General features: G+C 44.4%; 1 protein-coding gene across 2 annotated transcripts in view; it reads right to left on the bottom strand.

Moving 5' to 3' along the window:
• Positions 1-2,797: 2,797 nt before the first annotated feature.
• The window catches only part of LOC118506207 (protein sax-3-like), a 112,229-nt gene continuing 91,842 nt past the window's right edge, over positions 2,798-23,184 (bottom strand). Inside the window, exons 6-17 of one of the 2 annotated variants that reach the window (XM_036043014.1) lie at positions 19,640-19,939; positions 15,252-15,521; positions 14,005-14,282; positions 13,675-13,888; positions 10,774-10,856; positions 10,352-10,594; positions 10,092-10,262; positions 8,972-9,994; positions 8,723-8,906; positions 8,381-8,591; positions 7,712-8,152; positions 2,798-7,589 (exon numbers count right to left, since the gene is read on the bottom strand). In XM_036043014.1, the coding sequence (XP_035898907.1) occupies positions 6,956-7,589; positions 7,712-8,152; positions 8,381-8,591; positions 8,723-8,906; positions 8,972-9,994; positions 10,092-10,262; positions 10,352-10,594; positions 10,774-10,856; positions 13,675-13,888; positions 14,005-14,282; positions 15,252-15,521; positions 19,640-19,939 (4,052 nt within the window). In that variant the 3' untranslated portion in view covers positions 2,798-6,955. The remainder of the gene's footprint in view (positions 7,590-7,711; positions 8,153-8,380; positions 8,592-8,722; positions 8,907-8,971; positions 9,995-10,091; positions 10,263-10,351; positions 10,595-10,773; positions 10,857-13,674; positions 13,889-14,004; positions 14,283-15,251; positions 15,522-19,639; positions 19,940-23,184) is intronic. The other variant, XM_036043015.1, reaches the window with a different exon arrangement.

The following is a 23,184-nucleotide window of genomic DNA, read 5'->3' as shown; positions in this document are numbered from 1 at the left end:
GCCAGGTGTGTTGGTGTGTATCGGTGGTAAAGTAGACCAAAGTCATAATTCATGGCTAGATTTTCATACCTTCCAGCAACCGAAAGACGAACTTTTGAAACACATCTCTTCACCATGCCAATGAAGAGTGATGATGGTAAAGCCCACATTCCCACATAAGCCTCTGAATGAAAATAATGCTGAATTGACTATCACAAAGGACTGCTGCTGCTGCTGCTGCTGCTGGATGAAGTTCCGATACCGATCTATAAGAGAGCCACGGTAAAAGGGCAAAGGCCCGGAATGCTTCTCCTGGAATAGAGAGGAGGGTTTGGTTTCGGTTGCAGATTCAGATTCGGCAGCATCTGCATCGACCACAACCGCTTGGTTATGCGGGAACGGGATGGACTAGAAGCATGCATGCAAATACAGGGAGGAAACGTACCCGATTTTCTTCGTGCTCCCTCACGAAACATAAATATCGGAAACCTTCCCTTGAGGTACAAACTTTCATCAAATGCAGAAAATGATGTGGTTATGTGCGAGATGGCATTTATTTCCATTATTTCAATTTCTTCAAGGCTGGTCCCGATCTTATCAACACTCTGGCACGCCGAAGTCAAATTGTATAGGAAAACCTTTGGTGGAGTTTTTTTTCCTTTTTGTGCTGTCGATTGAGAGCCGGAAGCTCTCAACAGAAGAGAAGATTTCTTCTTTGACATTATAAAACGCATTAAAAAGACCCCATAATGCGAGATGGCATGCTGGCTGGTACGGACAAAAGAGGACTTGAGCAAAATTTTCAAATTTACAGAATGCAATAAAGGTCTCTTCTGCAGGATTTCATCATGATTGCAGAATCCCTGCCGACGACTTTGTCGAATACAAATGCATACTCTTGTTGCGTGGCATGTACTGATGTACTGGTTGCAATAAAGTTTTGCAAAGGTTATTAAAGAGTGCCTTAATCCTCCACATAAGGCCAACAATTTGCGTTTAACTTACCTGCAGGATTAAGCTCCAAGCTGGTTGACTTGGATTGACTTAGACTTAGCCCAAGTGATTTGATGGTGATAGAAAAAATCCAAAAAAATACATAAATAAAACTGTTCTTCATGCTCTTCAATGACATAAATTCACAAAACTTACAGCTGCACCTTCGTTGCAACCGTTCCACGCTCCGTACATTCATCACCTGATGGAGCTACCTGGTGTTTCTTATCCGGGATTTAGTTTTTCATTATAATAAAATCCGGAATCTGTTTTCCGAAGTAATTCTACGCCATCTTTCCCCGGTATTCACCGGTACGTGAGAGCAAACGGATCCGTCAGAGTTAGCATTCATTTGATTATGGTTTTGTGATTAGAGCGAGGTTAGCTTGCACCTAACACTACGCGAACCAGTCCGACCAACGTAAAAGTAGATGAAACGTAGAACTTGCAAATGGTTGGCGTCTGGTCTGGTAAGCGCACTGGGAGCACTTTCTTGATTAAATTCTCGCCGTACAACAGACAGTTCAGCGATCTGTTTCGGAAACGTGTAGACGAACGTTTCGGTACGTTACCGATCATAAATCCGTCTCAGGGAAAAGCTGGGAAGTGTGCTAAATCACGAAGCTTAAGATGAGATTGATAGAAAAAGAGAGAGAGAGGGACCAAGAGCGAATGTGCAGCACAATCATCCATCCCATAATCAACAAAATAGTGCTGGAATTTCGGTTGCAACCTGAACGTTGGACTAATTTGGCAAAGCATGAACTGAAATGGGTTAAAAGAACACTTTGCTATCATTTTTATCTTCCAGACGCATTTTGGCTTATTATAAATTCTGTTTGAGAAAGTTTGTTTATCCATTTTCAGTTTTTTAATGAAATTGATTTTTTGTCGTAAAACAGATATTACGGACAAATTAGGAGGATTGCCATTCGATGAATATATTCGTGGATAGTGGATGCAGTAGCGGCACCGGACTGAACTAGTGATGGGCGCTAGGAATCGGAACTACCTTGTTCCGGTTCCGTTGCCGACTCCGAATCGGTTCCGCAATTGACCCCGCACCTTCTCTTCGGAATCTTTCCGCAAAATTCGGAGCGCTCCGGAATCGATTCCGACAAACCCATAATTTTGCCCATCACTTGACTGAACACGGCAGAACCATGGATCTAATTCTGTCCGAACCGTCTCCCCCCATACGCAAGAGAGTTGCTGCACATCCAGCCAAGGAAAGTCTAAGGAAAACTTTAACGTAAGGAAAGTTGGAAATGGTATTTCGAGACCTATCGAGGAAGAAAAAGGAATCAAAATAAAAGGTCTTAGAATATCTGAAAAATAATTACTGTACTGGCGGACTTTTTCTTAAAAGTGTTGTCCTGGCAATTGCGTTTTATAAAGCGTTATATCAGACAAGCCAGGATTTAACCTGATTTACCTGAGTTCTGCCAGGAACTCTTACGACTTCCTAATGCAAAACAAGACACACTGAATACTACTGTGCATTAATTAAGGAATAGATTCTGACCAAGCATATTTTTTTCTTAAATGCTGGCCTGGCCATATTGCTATCAAGCAATAATTAAAAGCAACTGTTGAGATCTATTCATCGCTGAGATCTCATCGCATCCGGTACTCTACTACAACTGAAACTGTATTACTTACCTCATAAATTTTAATCAGTTGAAGGCATCTACTTCGTTTGGAGACGACAGTGTACTAGAGAAGAGTTGAACCTGATAGATACTTAGAACAGTTACATAAAAAGAACAGACTTCATTTTCTCAATATTCTCCCTACTATCCCTCGGATGGCCCATACGCTCATATATCATTTTAATAGTTTATTTACATCTCTTGCATTTCTCTACACTTGCCATGATCTCACGATTTTCCTCTTTAACCAATCGGCACACCTCCCACTAATGCCACACCAATAACCAGCAAATCCTTGGAACATTTGTCCTCTCCATTTTGTTTTCTTTTTCAACCTTTTTGCGATTTTGAATCATCCAAACCCACTAGATTTCGAACATTCGAAACAGGTATATTTGGGGCTCGAAAAGTCACACTACTTCTTCCTTTCCCCAATAAGTAACCTACTCCTAACCTTTCGCTCCACACCACTCTCTCCCTGTCACGGTTTTGTCGCTCTAAATGCGGGCCAAAATATGTAGCAAAAACGGTAGAAAACCCCCCCATGCCGTAAAGTAATACGTGTCCTGCCGTTTGTATTCCTGTTTCATTGTTTCGCTTAAAAGCTACTTTTCGTGTGGATTTCGTTTGTTTTTTTTTCTTCAAAAATGTTAGCTCTGGGTCTGTTACTTTCTTTTTGTATTGGTTGGTTTACTATTTTTTGTTTGTTGCTTATATGCATGTAATGATTTTGTGTTACGCATCCTCTACAGTATATTCTCAAGCGACACATCATTTACTTTTCTACATGAAGCTTTCTGATGCAAGGATAGGGGGAGAATAGGTGGGAACCGGGGATGCATCGTTCAATTGGTCAGGATTATTTAATGTTGGTTACTAGTAGTAAGATTGCTTCGAAGCGTGTTACGATCGCCGTCGTGTCTTATATAGCTAGCTATAGAGAGTTTATAGGTGTGTGTGGGTGTAAGTCTGTAAGATTCTTAAGACTTTTCTTCGGAGTTGGCAACGGTCATGCCATGATTTACTTTGAATAATGATGTAGGAATTCTATTATTCAAGAAGAGAACTCAGATGTTCCATCACGTTTTCTTGACTTGTGCGCCTGATATACCTGATGCGGGGTAATGAATCTCATTCCAAATAACACACTAAGTCACACCACGCTCACAATACTTAGCCTTTCTACTCCATCTCGTCTATTAACGACCCTTTCCGAATGTAAATTCCTTTCCGGCCCGCACTTCTACTCATGAGCGAAAAATATTGCTATAGTTTACTACTCTGCCGAGCAGGTTCGTGATTATTGTGTGTGTTATGGCGGTATATTCAATTTCTAATGTCAATTGAAGCTTATAGTATAGTGTTCGTCCTGTACAGTTTGTTCCGTCTTAAAGGCTAGCAAAGTTGTCGGTACCATCTCTTAGGATAGGTACACATACTTAGAGAGTACTTTACACAGTTAGCAGTTGTTAATAACGAAAGAAAGAACGTTGATGATTATCCTTCCGGTCAGAGCAAGAGGAGGCCAAACGCCAAATGAGAGTACAGCGCCTCGTCTACTGATTGTGACAAAACTGAACGATAAACCCCTCATGAAACTTGCTACCGAATCAGAGTATTTGCTTATCACATTAAATAATATCACAGGTACAAATACAACACACACGCACACATCATAATTTCTGATTGCTCACCGTCCAATAAAGGTAGATTTAATAGAGGATCGAACACTCCACTCACTCACTTCCGTATTGCTCTCATTGTTACCGGGCAACAATTTTAACCATCAACCTGAACGTTAGTGTCCCATAGTTGATTAAAATCACTGAGCTCACCCCCCCTATGCCTTTCCCTACGCTCATTCGCTATACTTTTTTCGATATTGTTTCACTATTTTGCGTGCTGTCTGTACTGAGGCTGCTGCAGGTCGTGATCAGTAGTAAATGAACGTTTCACTGCTACCTGTTCGTTGCGAATTAATTAAATTTTGATTATGATTAATTGATATTGCTCCGTTACGTGACACGATCGAACAGCAGCACAACCATGCTGCTAACAAAAAAGGGTTAGCTGAGTCGTCAACTTCATTGAAAACTAATTTTCTTCTTCAGCGAAATTTTTAATTACTCGCTATAAAAGGTGATAATAATTATGTGGAAACAGAATGAAAACTTAAAACAGAAAAAAAGTAAAAGAAGTGTGAAAAAGATATGAAATTATTTCGAACAACACTAAACTCGCTTGTGATGTATCTCTGGACAAGATTTCTTCAACAAAAAACTTCATACACATGAAGAATTTCCTTTTGTGTCATTTCTTCCTATTCCTGCCCAAATGTGTTCCTACCAAATGAGGCAAACGCTAATGGCGACAATTATGATGAACATTAAGACCATTTTTATGATACCAATAACAATAAACATCTCTTCAACGCCGGTACCTACTCGCACAATAAAAAGGCGGCCATTTTCCGGGCGGTATATACCACTGTGTTAGTATCAAGAAAATCCTGACGGAAATTAAAGTAAGCTTTCGGTTCTTTCCGACGTCGGCACAAATTTCGTTCCGACAGGATGATGAATAACCAACCATCAATAAACGCCGGTAGCGAAACAGTAACGCTTTCTAGGCACTATGAAACAATGGCGGTCGAAACATATAGCAAATGGAGGGTTGAAAGAACAGGCTGGGAAATGAGGTATTGTTCCAATGTACCCCAAAAAGAACGTGTGGTTTTTCTTGTTGTATTTTGAGGTTTATTCCCAATTCATGATGGTTTTCCAAAAAATAAGAAAAGATTTTTACCGTAAAATTAACTTCATGATACACCAAACACAAGTTCAAAAATTCTAAATAGACAAGGAACATGTTCACCAGACAACACAATTTCTGACGTTCCGCAGACATCCACAGTAGAGTATATAATGATCCATACCACTAATTCCTGCCCATCAAACACCATCTAATTCCAACCGAGACAAACATCCTGAGAGTCTCCAGAAACGCGCAAAATTTACACACGCCAGACAAATTGGCGAATCATGTTCGATGGAATTTTGCGCTGCATTCCAAATTCCACACTGCCGTATACCGTCGTGTCATGACTTAGCACGACCAGATGAAGTGCAGCAGACATAAACCGACCATCGGAGCCAGCCAGACACACGCACGCACGCTCGTCTTCATTATTGAACAATATTTCAGACACCAAACGCTTCTATTGCTTGTGCCTCCCTCCTCCTATTACCCATTCGCTCGACCAACAGTTGCCTGGATGGGCGATATTAAACATTTTTGACATGATCCCCACAACGGTGTGTGCTCTCCGTGTTTCGGGCGGATGCACTGGTTAAGCTAAGTGCAGCTCTCACTGCAGCACCCTCCGTAAGATATGGTATATGTCGTTCACGTCCGCGAAAGCAAGTAGCTCTCGCTCTCGCTCGCTAAATATAAATTATGAAGCGCAGCCTAGAAGCGGTCGTGGTGCGCTTGTCATCGACCCGGGCATAACACTTTCGCCCACTTGGACGACGACAGGGTACCAGCACGCAACGGAAGTCTGTTGTCATATTAAGTTTTGCTCTACTCCAGACGAACCGTACACACCACATGTTCGGGTACGTCACCACCATCACTAGACAGACAGCAGGAAGAAGGTGAAATTAATCATGTCCACACGTTAGAATCGGCTGCTCCTCTTTATGGATTTAGCAAAAGGTTCAATTTTAAGTAAGATGAATTGACGTACGGCGATTAACTAAAAGATGACAACGGACACATAAAAGGAAAATAATTAAACTGAATCATCACACTTGTTTCAAAAAAGAGACCGAGAAATCAAAGATTTGTTACTATAGAACGAGCGCGGATAGAAGATCTTGAAGAAGAAAATTAATTTCCAACCCGCGTTGCCACACGACGAACAACTCAATAGCGGGGAGCGGGCCAGCATTATCAAACGTCGCTTAAATAAATTATTACTTTCCTAGGGACTGCCTAAGTTTTGGTATCAAACGGTTCAAAATCGTGTGACCCTATGGGTGATACATTGACTAATGACCATTGTTTGCATTTCTCTATCCCACTGTTCGTGTGCCGCTTCCTAGCTCTGCCAGTTCATTATATATAGGCGGCAGACATCTCTTTCCGGTTCGATCCTTTCGGTAAAGAAATCATGGGTTTTGCTGGCTCTGTTTGTTTTGTGTATTAAGAGGACCCAATTATCCAAGCCCGCTGTTTCGAAGTGTATAGTGTTGTGTGCGTAACAAATCTACAGATTTAAGCGCATGTCTACTTACGTACGACTGGTACCACCGGGTATATCTGACTGCTTATGAGGACTGATGCACCGCCGGTTCTTCGTACACCGGACAGATGGACACGACGCCATCGTCACGCCCGTTGCAAAGCTTCTTGGTCACCTCGTCGTGAGCGTCGGAATCCGGTCCCGAGCCACCGTTGCTGACCGTATGGTCATCGTTTTCGCTGAAGCTACTGCCGCCGGTCAGCATTTTGTCGGTTTCAGTCTCTTCGTGTTCGCTGATCGGTTCCTGCTGATGCTGCTGATTGTACGCGTACGGATGCTGTTGGTGGCTGTGATTGTGATGGCCATTGGTGATGATGGGAGATTGCGGCTGCTGCATAACGCCAGTCGTCGTTTGATCTCGATGCAAGTGCTGCTGTTGTTGTTGTTGGTGGTGATGGTGATAGTTACCGTTGATGGCATTTTCAATATTTACGTGCACGGTTTTCACAAACTTCGGATGCATTCGGAAGCCACCGCTACCGCTACTACTGCTCGCCCCGGATGCGTCGGAATAGTTGGTGAAGTAGGTGCAATTTTCGTGCTCAGTTCTGCCACCCACCTCACCGTTGGTGCTGCCTTCATCTAACATCTGATACTGGTCGTTGAAGGACACCACCTTCGATGGGGTAAGTCCATCGTAGCTACCTATTCCGTTAAGTCTGGAAAAGCGGAAAGGTACATTTTGTTGAAGAGAGGATGTCCTCAGATATTGGGAATATTGAACTTTATTTCCAAGGTTGCATAGGCAATAATTAGTGTAAAACAACTCATCTCAACTTACTTGTTCATATGATGCGGTCCTTGAAGCATCATATTGCTGTGAAGGTGTTGTTGTTGCTGCATATGATGATGTTGCTGCTGCTGCTGTTGGTCTACGTAGTCGTGATTTTTCGACCCAGCCGAATGGCTGCTTCGGGAATGATTTGACTGGCAGCATGATATGGAAGATGCCGACGAGGAGTTGGGCATCCGATACGGATGATAGTTGACGTCACCGTTCTTCACAGGACTGTTGTACACCTCGTCGTTGAAGTAGGGCGATTGCTCCGCCGACCCGGGCGTACCGTTCATGTACGGCAGGAAGTGCGTTTGCTGCTGCTGGGCCGGCAGCGGAAGCGGCGGAACGTTGCGCATGGTACATTCGTTCGAGCTGCTCCTAGATGATCCTCGTCCTAGCAGGGATGGATCTACATATTGATATGAATGTTGAGCACTTCCACCACTTTTTTTTGACATTCCGACGTTGATGAATGTGTCGTGTTAAGCGATGATGTTAGTACAACAACCCCCCCGTGGAAAGCAACCACGGCACGCACACACGCAAACACACACACAGAATGGGAAAGAGATGTATTAGTATTTGAAATTTCGAAACCAGTCACCGAGTTCCGGTTGGTAGAAAGCAATGCCAGTTCTTCAAAACACGAATGCAAACAAATTTTCTACTTACTTATAGCTACCGGATTGCGCCGATCCACAACGTACGGATGATCCCTGAGAACCGATGGCGGTGGTCGTTGGTGGAAGGCCACCACCAACGCCACCACCGATCAGTTCCGAGGGATACACATGATTTAGATGTATATGGTGGTCTAAAGCTTGTGGTATCGGGGGCGGATGCTCCGGTGGAGGAGGAAGGAAATCAATCCAGTTGGCAGGAGCTGGCGAAATTGGCGGGGGAGTGTTTTCGATTAGTTTCAAACAAACGTTCCGGTTATCTTATTTTGCGTAGAAATGTTAGTAAGCTTACTCCAAGCGATGTTAACCATTAAATTTGCAATTGAGACTTTACCTTGATTATATGGCACCGGAGTGAAGGCTTTCGGATGTCCTGCCAGATATGTTGCTGGATCTGATCGATTGGTTGACGCGCCTGAGATATACCCATCTAGTCCTTGATAGCATATTTTTCCATTTTCATTCGAACCTCCATTCACTAACACAGTCGTTGCGTACGGCGAAGGATTATCGGGGGACTGTAGAACAAAGGCAACGAACCATGACAATCAAGAAAAGTATTCTTACGTCCAACAAATCTTACCTTGCGACTGTTATAAAACGAAGTTATACTTCTTGGATCCACCTCAGCGTAATCCGTACTAACGTCCGCATAGTTGGCAGTGTTTTGCGAACTTTCCAGCAACTTAGCTTCGCTCAGCCCCGAATCCTTGTCCGTGTCGATCGATCGCCGACCACGATCAATCCATAGTCCGTCTCGCCGGGAAACCATCATCGGTCTTCGGCTAGGATCCATGCTCGTATTGCCAGTGATCGAAGCGCTCAGCATTTCTTTGCTCACCTTCGCCCGGTTGCGGAAAAACAGTACGCCCGCGACGCATCCGCCCGTTAAAACTGACAGTAAAATTACGATCATCAGCACCATGAACCAGGTTTCATGGAGCAGTCCCTGCTGCCTGTAACCCTCCATGTCACTCAATGAGTTGTGCGCCTTTGGAGGTGCTATAACGTGTGCCGGGTCCATTATAAGATAGGCCGGCTTCGAGAAGGGACCCGCTCCGACACGATTGTACGCAACGACCCGAACCGTGTACGTCATACCGGTCGTAAGTCGGTGCAGCACGACGAACGTCGTCGGTCCGTTGAGGGTGATCTGGGCCAAAACTTTCGACGAGTTGCTCGCCCGCAGCTGCACCTTGTAGCCGAGCAGCACACCGTTTAGCGTGTTTTCCGGCGGTGGCAACCAATTTACCAGTCCGGCAGTTAAGTTTACCATCCCGGTCTGCACATTCAGTGGAGCGCCCGTGGGGAAATCCTCCAGCGTTTGGACCACCTTCGAGCTGGTCGGTTGTCCTTCGACCGTTTTGAAGTAGGGCGTGAGGAAAAACTCGTAACGGGTGAACTTTTCCAGCCCCGTTATGACGTACGTCTCGGAGGGATTCATCGGTATGGTGAGCATGCTGTAACTTTGCGTATCGATTGCCGAAAGGTTGCGGTAGCGTACGTATAACCCTTCGACGTATTCTTCCGTGTTGCTGATGTGAAGTTGCCATTCCAGCCGAATGGTCGTCGAGTTGATTGCTACTGCGTCAACCAACTCCAAGATCTGGTTAATGTATGGGATAAGAAATTCCAATTCAAGGTTAATAATTTGAAATTACAAAATTGTGTACAGAAAATCGTGTCATCCACAATATACTAACCTGCCCACTAAGCACCAGGCGTGCCGTTTTTATTTCTTCCGGCATGGTGACTCCATCGTTCGCCGAAAGCGTACGAATAATGTCCGATGTTGGAGATGGTGCCGAATAGCCATAGGCGTTCTCAGCTCGGATAATGAACATGTATGAAGTGGAAGGTGACAGATTTGTTATCTGAGAAGAAAATTCCCACCAGGCATGGGAAATATTTGTGTCATAACTTCATTTTTCTTATGTTCTCCTACCGAGCATCCTAAACCTACCGTAGCAGTATAACCCGGTATACGGCTCATCGCTTTGATCCAGCCCGCCTTTTCCTCCGGACTGTAGTACTCGATCGTATAACCGCCAGTGACGGAGTTCATTTGCAACTCATCCTGACCTCGGGTCCAGGTCAGTGTGATATTGCTGTTAGTTATGTTCACCGCTTTCGGTATTCCCGGTGCCGATGGAAGCAGATCGGCATTGTGTGACCGATGCTGCATTGAGGAAAGGTTACTTTCAACCTGCGCAAGAGATAATAGACATAGCGGGAAACATTAGGGCAAGAAAAAGTAGGGTTAGAGAGGAGTTATCGGAACAATCGCTCGCTTGGAATCCCAAACAAACAAAGTTACACATCGGCAGAAGTTATGCACCTACGCCATTTTTGTAAATGTAAAGCACAGAAAGGGATACTACTCACCGTTAAATATGCGCTCCACGAGGTTTCACCTTTCTCAGAATACGCCACACATCGATACCAGCCGCTGTCCTCGTTCCGCAAATCTGCAATACGTATTAAACGGCGGCAGCATTAGAAGGCGGTTAGCTGAAGAAGTGAACCGAACAATATTCAACAAAATCGCGGAGACCCGGAAAACCCGGGGAACGATCCGTCGCTTGGCTACCCACAGTGGGGGGGGGGGGGGGGGGATTACTGTGTGATCCGGTGGACTTTTTGCTGATGCTTGGGAAAATGTCAGATATATCACCCCGATCAATAGATACGGAGAATGCGCGGTGCCAAGTGCCCTTATGACTTGTTGTGCATATACCACGAGTGTGACGAAGATGATCTGTTACTTTCTACGACCGGTGGTCCCTTTGCCTTGTTTATGCAAGCGGAGCAAACGCAAACTGTAAACTTCCAGTTTCTGTCTGGTGCAGTGGAAGCATTGGCGCTGGGACACAACGGAGCAACACAACTGCAGCATGTACTTACACCCCCGCTGGGAAATGGAGAATCAAGCACACATTGGTTAGTGCACAGTGAAACGATTGGACGACTGTGACTAGCGGAACCTTTCCCGAGCCCGACAACTGCAGAAAACCAAGCGCGACCAGGCAGTCGACAATCGTTTGCCTTATTTATGAATACTATTTGATGCGCCAAAGCACATACACCACAATCTCCACGGCCAATCGAGAGATGCTGGTCCAGGATTGAAACGACCTGGAAAGATTTCACAGAAAAAGGGGGTCTTGCTTTATTGTTGGCATCAGCAAAGATTTGCCGTGCATATTGACAGTTTGTTTGGCAGGAGGAATGCAGTGAAAGGTTTAGCTGGTAAAAACTATGAAAAATGGTGGAAATATTCCTCTTAATACAGAAGAGTGAATACTACTCTAGTCGGTATTTGAAGTAGACAACAATCCATGCTCAATTGGATATCTTGCCCAATGCTCTAGGAAACTCTCAAGGTCTTTGCTCAGTAACGTTTGCAATAATCTAGCTTCATTAAATCAGAGAACCTAATTTTTGAAGAACATCAAGTAGAAATATTAGCTCTTATGGCAAATTCCAAACAAGGATATGTCAATCTTCCGATTCCGACAACTGAAGTTTACACACAAGGAAACATTTTCTACTATCTCAGGCACAAGAAAGTTTACAAAGTACTCTTTGTGGCACCCCATAATTAAAGAGATGAAAAACCCGGTATTAATTACCTTTTCGCTTCGGGTCACAGAGGAGCAATAAATTATTTTTTTTAGTTCATTCTCCACATTTATAAGACGCAGCCGCTCAAGTGTAACGGGGTGGAAAATGCACTGTCCTCTAAACCAAGAGATATCCTTCAAATGCTCCTAGAAACTGTCTAGTAGACGAACGAAACGAAAGCAACGCAAAAAGAAACCACTATCGTCGCTGTGCGTTGATGCAACCCGGAAGCATTCTGTCAAAACCCTGGAACCACTTTTCGTCCCTCACTGGCAGAGCATTGGAAAGCTTGGGTAAAGACAGGTATTAAAAAGAAATCCCCAATGATAAAGACGAACGATCGTTTCTATGCCCTGCGGGTGCCCAGGAGTCTTTTGCTGTTGTGGTTTTTACTCCCATAGTTAAAACGGTGATAGGGGGTGAAAGAGTCATTGCCCTCTTATCATTTCACCATTTTTCAACTCGCATTAGAAGTAATCCGCATTGTTAGCTGTAATTATATTTTTCACCAAGTCAAGTCTCGAGCCCGTTTCTTTATCGTCACCATCGTTTTTTCTTTTGCTGGGTGGCATTGCGTACTTCACTGGATGGTGGGACCATTCTGCTCTCGGAACAGTCCCGAGATGATATTCGTTTTATTTTCATGCTGCCAGCAGCCTGACAATTAAATCCCCTGTTATCACCGACCGAGCGGCTTTTATTCCTCTGACAGCCGGAGATAGTAGAAGCGGAGATCCTTTTAAAAACGTCCTGCCAGTTTCTATTTTGTTTTGAGCGCACTGCATCTTCTTGACGGGCGAAGAATTGCCTCTTTTTATCGCAGCGAAATAATATTTACTCAAATATTCGTTCTTAGTTAGTGAGCTAAGAGTGAACCGACGAGAAAGTCATTGTACAGGCAAGGTGAAAAAGCAAAACTAATCGCCTAACATTAGCAACGTTGTTTCGGGCACGATTGCATGCCGTTTGACACAGGCTTTCACTGATGAAAATAAACCAATTATCTCAACGTTTCACAATTGCACAATTAAACAATGTTGCATGTGTACAACTTTTCCACAAACCATTTGCTATTCTTTGTTCGTGAAAATACGGTCCGGGCACGCTATACGGGAATGGGAGGAGGCCTGCATAATCTCCAACGTTCACACGCACTTTGAAAATTATTTTTACGTACAGCTTAGCATTGTAAACAAAGATTAAGGACCGTCTTACACACGCAAAAAAGCGCGACTAGAATTTTTGCGCAACGCTCCAAACCACTTTGGACGACCAACATCGTACGAAGAACAATCAAGTGCCAGGCAGTCTGTTGTGGGCAATGGTAAACCAACATCAAGCAGTATCGCTCGCAAGTAAGTATAAATCAGCATGCAAGCATTCGACTGTTTACAGCTCACCAAAAAAAAACGACGACCTCGCAAAGCTTTAAGCGCCATCTCAGCGCCTCTTTTTTTGTTTTGTATTTCAATTACTTTATTGCTCCGTTCGTCACCCAATGTTCCTGCGGTGAACGTAAAAGAAAGGGCTCTCCCTTTCATCGTCGCACACACACACACACACAGAGCATGGTGTTCGTGCTGGTCGACAATCTGTTCCCGGCCTATACACGGAACCGGATCAGGGACGGGTCGTGGACGAAGGTACGAAGCTTATGCTTACCATCAATTCTTAGCGTGCCAGCCTGGATGATTGAAAAGTGCCCGTTACCGCCGGAAAGGTTGATATCGGTCGCATTTTTCATCCAGCGTATCATGGGCGTCGGATTACCGCTGGCACGGCATGGCAGCGTGGCAACGGTGCCTCGGGGCAGCGTTTGATTAGCCGGTACGATCTGCAGTATCGGGGGTGGATTGCTGTCCTGCGATGTTAGAACCTGTGGAAACGAGAAACAGCAAAACGCGCGCCCGATTGAGCGATAACCGGCAGTTAGAATATGAATTGAGCTGTCGAGCTATCGAAATGTTGTTTCAGTATCGTCGTCGCACGTACCTGTAAGTACGCTCGGCTGGTGGTGGAACCGGCGACACTTAGCGCCGAACAGATGTAGTAGCCATCGTCATCCTTCTGTACGCCGCGGATCTGCAGGGTGCCCTGTACCGAGACCTGCATATTGTCGTACGTATTGTTGGGGAACATGAGCGTCTGGGAGCCTTCCTTCGTCCAGAACACGGATGGTTGGGGATTGCCGGAGGCGGTACACTTGAACGATGCCACCCCGTTCAGGGCCGTCTTCTGATCCTGAGGTTTAATCAGGAATGTTGGTGGAGCTGGAGTGAGATGAAGAAACGGAACGAAGGCGTATTAGACGAAATAGTTACACTCGATGGCAGATGATGAAATGTCTCGAGATCAAAGGCGGTAAGAGCTAACTCTGTATTCCTCCAAATTCCAGAACATCAGTTAAAAGCCAATTGAAAAGACTCTCATAAGACAAAACACCACCAACTTTCATTAGAGAAACCTCCGCTATAGAGCAATGTGTAACTACTAAAAGGTTAACTTTTTTCTCGATGAATCCAAGCTAAAACAATGTAAACAATTCGTGGAGCCGGGCCATAAATTCTACAAAAGCTTTGCCATTCCTGAATAGTAGCAACACATTTGATAAACCCAGAGTTCCTTCCACATGCGGACGATAGCAAATCCGGCCCGGCTTCCGACAGGACTATCGTTTAGAACCCGATGATACTCACACACATACCTAGAGATACTTTAAAACGTATATATTACACTGCATGAAATCCAAAAAAATAACTTTACCCATGTGCACATACAATGAACTATACTACGGAACGTTGGTGGGTAGTTTAGCCGCCACGAAGCAACAAAAGTAAAGGATATGCGAGGTCGTAAATCTTTGACGTTAATTCTTATCGGGACTTTCGTTGATGCCATTAGGGAGCGAACCGTTTGGTGCTTGGATAAAATTCACTTCCTTCGCAGCACCGCTATGAATGAACTGCCGGTGGTACTACGGAACTATGGTAAGCAAGCCTGGAAGTAGTGCTCCGCATGGTAGAAAAAGCACAACCGCACACCATCAGCAAATGATTAATGATACTACCACAACACCGTGTGGCAGGTGTTTAAGTACGTGAAATATGATGCGGAATGGTTGGTCTAGGGCTAACAAAGAACTGTTGGTTTCGATTTCACTACTATTTTGTAATTTTACGCCAGGCATGTAAGAATTGGTAGAAGCATTTTTAACCTTAAAGTATGTAAGCTATACTTACAGTTGACGATGAGCTGCGCCTTGGCACTGATCTGTCCGATCGTGTTATGAGCCTCGCAGATGTACAGCCCTTGGTCGGTGGGTACCACGCTTCGGATAACCAGGCTACGGTCTTCCTCCAGTATTTCTGCTCTACCGACGGGAATGTGACCATTTTCTTTGCTCCACAAGATTTGAGGTTGTGGGTCGCCCTCCACCGCACAAAGAAACTGTACGCGTTGCCCAACGAGTGCGGTCGTATCCATTGGTTCCAGCCTAAAGTATGGTTTCACTGCAATGAAAAAGGGGTACAAAAATGAGATTTCAAATTATGTGATATTTGTTAAAATAAAATTTAATAATTTTTATCAGTTGCTACAGATGAAATCTATCAGCTCCACTGTTAAAGGTTCAAATTTTATGCTGCTTTAATTTTGTCCGCAAGGCGTTTTCAGGGAGAGAGATAAAAATAAAAACACAACTAATCAATCATTAAAAGGCGTAAAACATAGTGACGCCCATTCCCGCGATAATGTATGTTGATTCTCAGAAAAAAAAGCCCATTTCATGGTAATATGGTCCCTTGTTTTATACCGGAACGACGAAACAAACAAAAAAAGCCGTCTTTCGCAACGGTATTTAACTCCAGCTTCGATTCCTTTGACGGATGCATCGAGAGGGGAAGGGCTACCCAGCCCTTGAGGGCACGAAGTAACGAAAATTAACGGCAGCCAACGATGTATCGTCAGGCGAGTTTTTTGATGACCGAATAGCGATGTGATGATCACAGTCACGCCGCGCGTCGCCGTACAACAGAGTGCGCTTTGAAGGAGATCCCGTGCAGAAACAACTATCAAATTACGCCTTCTGCGCAGATTTACCGATATCAATCAATCAAAAAGTAAAACTTACGAAAAGGGTTGGAAAGATGATGGGGTCCTTTTTTCAACCCATCGCTCGCTCTCTATGTGTCCCGGAGGCGGTGACGTTAACGAAAACGCAACAGTCGTAACCAAACTGGTCAGCGAGCGCGCTACGGCGGCTGAGCCACTTGGCCACTTGCCGCCTGTTGAGAGATATTTTTGCACTAGAGTTCAACTGGTGCTGCTGCTGGTTCAGGGTCTTGTGGGACGAGTTCAACAAGCGTAAGAATTTGTGCAGAAAGCACGAAAGCTCCTGGGGACAACGGCAACACTGGAACCGTGCCTGAGTGTACACACCGAAAGAACGGTTCACCCTCCGGCACACATAGCATACTGCCGGAAAAAGGAATTTATCTTTCACCATGCTCTCATCACAAGCGGCTGCTGTCGAACGGTCGGAAAGGCACCACACAAGGGGATGCAGAATAAATAATATCGGCAAGACATTGCGTTATTGATTTATGATATAAATCACTGAAACAGTTTTAGTGTAATTGAAGATAATTCGTGCAAAAGTTGGAGTTGGGAAATGGGGGTCTTGGGAACATAAGAAGCCTAGAATGTGTATTGGTCAAACAATGTTCGTATATTCGGCTCTATCAACGCTTTATGTTTTAAGGAAGCCGGTAGGAGAGGCGACAGCGGCACTGGTCTTCACATGTCAGGACCGGGGTTCAAATCTCATCCGGACCGGCGGGTCTTTCCTTACCCCGGACTGGATTATCTTTCTATGAGTAAAATCAAGTCACAGGAAGCCAGTAATGGCAGGTCGATACCATTCGAGGTTATAGTGCGAAAAGAGGAGAAAAAGGCTCTATCAAAGTAATAATTAAATTTCATGAAGCTATACGTAGTAGTATAAAAGACAAAATAAGCTCCAAGAGAGAAAAGGGAAGTACAGGAAAATATGGACAATCTTTACCACAAACCAAACAAGAAATATAATATCAGGGAACCACCACCCCCTAAAAATTACACATTCTAGAATCGTTTCACCTTTGGCACAATAAACAATCCATCCATTCCCAAAGCGTACATATAATAGACGATAAAGAACGATGGAAAGGACCCGACATTTGTCAGCAAAAACAGGACCCTTTTTCGCACTATTCAACCTTCCTTTCCATCGCTTTGTATGTTGGTATGCGCTACGCCTAAATAGCCTTTGCATGCTCCGGCCTTTTTTCCGGTACGGTTCTATCTAGTTCGCTTTACCATGACCACCAGAATACCCTTAGGAGGAAGCAATTTTCAACACCCTGGTGAATGGCGCTGCTGCTGCTATCATTAGAATGAATCGGACTAAAACGTTGAATTGATTTATGACTAGGCACAATATTCCAATTTTCTCACCAACAAATGGCCAATTTTTTTGCGGTCGAAACGTTCCGGTATGCTAAAGAACCAGTGTATGGGTGAAGCTTTCTGCTGATCGTTCCTAGCTGGGAAAGAGCCTCACGGTTCAGCTTTAAGATTGTGCTGAGGAAAATGCCCTAGAGTCCTAGGGCGTTAGGAAAAGGCAGAATTAAGGAATTTCCGTTTCCTTTATAAAAAAAAGGCAGAACCTAGCTCCCCTCCCTCCCTCAGCAATCATGATGAAAAACGAAACAATCCCACAAACTCTCAATCACCTTTGCCATTGTGGTGACTCTGGTGTTAGTAGCAGCAGCATGAGTGTGCATTCGTTTGCCAATACCCCGGAAGTCAGCAATAATCAACTGACATCAAGCGGAACACTGCAGGCGTGACCGGAACCGGCAAAAGAATAAATCCCAGACACGAGAAAGCCCCTCCACAATAAGGCGGCGCGCGTTAAGGAAGCATTAGAAAACCTTCTACTACGCACACAGAGAGCTCCCCAGCAAAAACTCGTTTGATTAGTTTATGGATTCCTTCACAGAAGGTACGCATCGGGAAGGAAAGTCTTTGGTGTGTGTGTGTGTATCTGTAGCTTATTTTAGGGGTGAATTTCTGGCTTGCCAATCTATTCGCTACTCCACCCTCAGGACCCTTAAGCGTGAGCGTTTTGGGGGAAAGTGACGCCCCCCAACTACGAACAAAGAAAACGATGGGCGTAAGCAGGGAAAGTAATATAAAAATTTATGAGCAGGATGAAAACCAATCGAATGGAAAACAAACCAACAGACTCTACTGCTGGTTGTGCGTTTTCCCTGTCAGGATCCAGGTCGTCCTGGCAGGATGATATCGACAGCTGCTAATTTACAATTCGATTACACAGCGCTGGTGGAGCGAAAGGCCGAGAAAAAAGGGCATTGATCAGCATTTCTCTGCACAGGATTTGCAGCACGAACACACCGAATGGAAATGTGTATTGTATTTACCACTGCAAACAATCTTTTTTGCGCAACGTTTAGCTAACTAGCATCTGTGTTGGCGAAAGCAGAGAAGCGATATCGATAACATAATTTAATTCATTAGACGGACTTTTTTCAATCAACTGTGCGCTCTTGGTACGATTCAGAGTTAAGGACTATGATCTTGGAATTAAAACACCATTAAATAAACATTATTGCGCATACTAAGTACTGCAGCTCGGATCAGAGGCGAAGAAATACAAGTTCACTACATTGAACATTGAAGCTTCAGAAAATCAGAGTGTCTTGATGACTTGTGAGTAGAGAATCGAGGTGAGTCGCACCTCGATACAGACTCGATTGTGACCTGATGCAATCCAATGGCATTTGGATGGATGCTCTTGGATGCTCTTTGGTCTAACGACCTCTTAGGTTTTGCCTGCCATTCCTGGCTTACTAGACTTATTGACTCTGCATAGTTGGAAAGACAGTCTTTTTTCACAACGGAACTTGTCCTTGCGGCAGATGCAGTATAAAATCTAACATATATTGAGCGACCACATACACTAAGAGTCTACGTCAGCGAACAGCATTTCTGTTACTTCGGAATAGAGAGGATCTTCAATAACTACGTATCGGATAAACTGCTGATATAAGACAAAATTTCTTGACGGCTCTATTACTATCCAAACCTTGCTCAAAGTTTAAAGTATGATATTCAGATAGGTATACACCCCTAAGGAGAAATCCTAAACTTCATTTGTCTCTCTTGTTGACTAAAAGACCTCTTAGGACATCCTTACCATTTCTGGCTTACTAGAGTTAAAGATACCACGTAGTTAGGCAGTCAAATCCTCACTGCGGGAATTTGATGGAATCTGAAGGTCCTGATGGAATTCTGCAACCCTGGTTCTGCCGTGTGAAGACCGGCGCCGCTGTCCTTTCTATTTCAGCCTAACGCCTTACAATCCATCAGTGATCTCGAAGAGTCTATCCATGTATTTTGTTGCTAATTTTTCACAACTAGAGCTCTTATTTCATCTGCCCATGGTGGACAGTTACACGACCATTATACAGTTAACCCATAGACACAGCGTGTACACGTCAAACACAATAAACGTGAAAATGGTTACGTCTCACTCAAAACGGCGCTCATTACCATGTCCACTTACCTTGTACCGTGAGCCGAGCGATGGAACTTTCGCGCGAACCAGCCACATTAAGCGCTACACATTTGTAGCGTCCACCGTCGGCCTGTCGCACGTCACTGATGAGAAGATTTCCACCATCCACGATACGGATGCGGCCAGCCTCTTTCGCCGACCGAGGATGGTCGTCCATCCAGCTGTCATCCTTCATCCATCGGATCATCGGTTCGGGTGAACCCTTCGGTGCACCGCACTCGAGCAGGGCCGTTTCTCCAGCGGCCACCCGCGTATCCTTCGGTTCGACTCGAAACTGATTCGAAAGCACTGGGGAAAGAAAAATTTATGTAAAGGTAAGAAATTAAACGTCTGGAGAGAGAGCACAAAAGAGAGTAATCCGTACAGGTTCGTTGAATAACTAAGCAAATGCTGTTATTTGCTATCATTAGCGACTATCATTATCATCGAATTGACACCATTTTACATGGTTCCTGAGATTTTTCCAGAACGCGGGCTTCAGGATTCATCCCGGTACCCTTGGCTACCTGTCGTCGTGTAAACGGTAACAGTAAAGTGCATGTAGCGAGCAATGAAGCAAGACGATGCATCCGCCACAGGTAATTATGTGTGCCCGGCGCTTCCGAACACAGGAGAGCTCAATTATAAAGGTTAGTTGAGATGCAACAGAATCGTGTTTCTAATGGCTATGTTGAACGGTCGTCGATGATCCAGGACCAAAGTCAACGCTCGTCAGCCAACACGTTCAACCTGTTCCATCGCTACGTTATCGCTCCAGCAACACACATCATGCATTTACAAGCGTCAAGTAACACACACACACCGGGTACAGACGATCATGTAAAACGGGCAGCACGATAGCAAGCAGCCCAGTTCTGTCCCGTAATGGGTGTAACGCGCGAAACGGTCCACGGTCATTGGGTGCGATGCATGTCAAGTATGTCATTATCCGGTGTCATTACAAGGGCGCACTGTCGGCTTTCTGCACTTCACCAGCTTTTGTTAATCAACATTTTGACGGGTTGCAGACGACCGTCGGCTGCTATGGAGAACATTTCCATTGTCTTAGGTGTGGTGCGGCCGATTGGACGTTGCCGCGGAGGTGCATAATTTATGCAGATTTGTTTTCATTAGCGAGTGAAGCACCGTACATATCAAACAGGGAAACCTGTCGAACAAATAATGCCATCATAGGCAAGTGCGCACATCAGCACACGCTCTAATTAGACATTATATTAATATTCATGCAGTGTGTGGGGTGCATAAAAGTGACAGATAAAAACAATAGACAACTGCATTGCTATGCGCCATCCGTGCGCGATGCACAATCGAAACAAACAATTCGAGCGAAGCCAGAGTTTAGGCGTTTTCATTGCTATTGAAATTTGTATATCCAATTCTGAGATTATATGACAGTTGCGTGTGGCATTATGGCCAGCGAAATTCGTAGCCACAAGCAATGAAAAACAAGCGAAATGAAAATTATAACTGAAGCTTGTTTTCAGCATATTTGTTGTAGAACTACCAGAGAGGCTTAGCTTAGAAGTCGTAAAGATTGTTTTTACAGGTGATCTGAATCTAATCTTATTTCAGATTGATCTCTGGGGTTTTTATTTCGTTCTACTTATAATCAAATCGGGTAAAAATTAAAGCTTGATCTTGAATTAATCTGCATCTTTAAGCAGTATCTTGTGGAAATATTTTTCCTGAATGTCTGCTTCTTCTTCTTTGACGCTACTGCCTCTAAAAGTCTCATCTTGCCGTTTCTGACATTTTGCGCCTTGATTTAACCCTGGTAGCTGGAAAGTCAGTCCTGCTTACGAGGAGGCGGTCTGGTTGAGATTTAAAGACCGACACCGCTGTCTCCTCGGCCACAGGTCCTCCTTCTTGAATATCTAGGTAGTCGTTAGTATTAAACATTACTTTAAGTTCGTTTATATCAAATTAGTTCTGCATGATTTGATTTATAATAAGTGCTTAAAAGTTCCAATACGTTAGCAACAATCTTTACTTCATAATCTTAAATTGAGTACTGTCAAAAAGTTAACTCAGTAACGCTTATCAAGCTTTTCGCGACCACACTCGGTTAAGGTTAACTCTTCATCTTATTCAACTCTCATAGGGGCGGCTCTTTTCAGAGGGGCGGAAGACCGGAGTTCAAATCTCATCTGGGCCGTTCTCCCATAGTGAGGACTGACCTTCCAACTATGCGGTAACAATAAGTCTAGCAAGCCAAAAATGGCAGGCATGACCTAGGAGATCGTTAGACCAAGAAAGAAGAAGGAGAAGAACTCTCACAAGATAAACTATTCTGTCTTAAAGTATCCAACTTAATAGGAATGTCTACACAATAAGCTCACAAAGATTTTAAATCCAAATAAGATATTATGCAAACTGACAGTCCAATTTCAACTCATCCAGGCTCCTGTGATAACCTATCCAATAGAACACAGTTCCTATGATTGCTACTATAAGTCCCCCAAAAAGTTTTTTATGCAAAGCTATATAACCAAATTGCTATTTATTTTTTACCCCAAATACATCCTTAAGCAACTTTAGCTACAGTATTATCATCTGCTTTCACCAAGAAAACCCCCCTAACCATTTCACTCAAGCGAGGATAGTTTTGGCACGATACTTCTGTATGTAATTCAATCTGCATAGCACCGCTACAGGCCCATTTCGTTAGATTTATGCCTCCGGCTGCCGTACCGTAACGCGACACAGAAAATCGAATATCATCAATCGTCGGCGACACCTCATGCCTATTTATAAAAGTGACAAAGCATCAATTTCAATGTGACACAACATCACTCCACCTGAATCGAGACGTCCACCGGAAGGGCACACTAACCATTAGCGAAATGGATAAACAAAGAAGACAGTTGGGGCCATCATCTTCACCGCACACAGCAGAGAGTATGCACGAACGAAGGAGACCCTCGTACCGAGAGATGCGCGGCGGTTAGTGCTATTATTTAATTTCCTGCCCTTTCTTCCATTGGTATCATTACTCTCGCGCACCGACCGCCGCACAGAAACAACCAGATGGAGATGAGATGGGCACTGCGCTGGGGCTACAACAAGTTCAGCAGCAGCCGGGCCGTGGCGATTTGATGCTGGATAATATAAGCCTGCTTGTCCAGACGGGAGAGGTTAAGACCGGCCGAAGCCGTCCAACGCGTGATGGAATCCCTACAGAGATAGAAGACAAAGTGGTTTCGAACAGAATTGCCATTTGAGGTGCTGCCTCTGCTTGAAAGCGCACTGTCCCGATCAGGTAGGATTATTGTTGTAATAAATAATTATGCAAATCAGCGCAGCATAGATGCGTGCACCGAGGTGCTGTTGTGAGCAGCCATGAGTAGCGTCAGACCCAGCCAAGTGCGGAGTATGCTAGCAGAAGGGCTTGATGGCGCCATCGTACACCATCTCCAGTGCTCGCGCTGCTCTTTACTAACTTATCTGCATATATTGTTAAGCAGCAACGGCTAACACTTCCGACATCAACAAAGAACGATAGGGAAACGATTAATAGATGCAGTCGCGACACC

The sequence above is a fragment of the Anopheles stephensi genome, chromosome 2 (assembly GCF_013141755.1).
Source record: "Anopheles stephensi strain Indian chromosome 2, UCI_ANSTEP_V1.0, whole genome shotgun sequence".
Taxonomy (NCBI): domain Eukaryota; kingdom Metazoa; phylum Arthropoda; class Insecta; order Diptera; family Culicidae; genus Anopheles; species Anopheles stephensi.
Note: the sequence above shows the minus strand (reverse complement) of the source record. Positions and strands in the feature narration are given on the sequence as shown.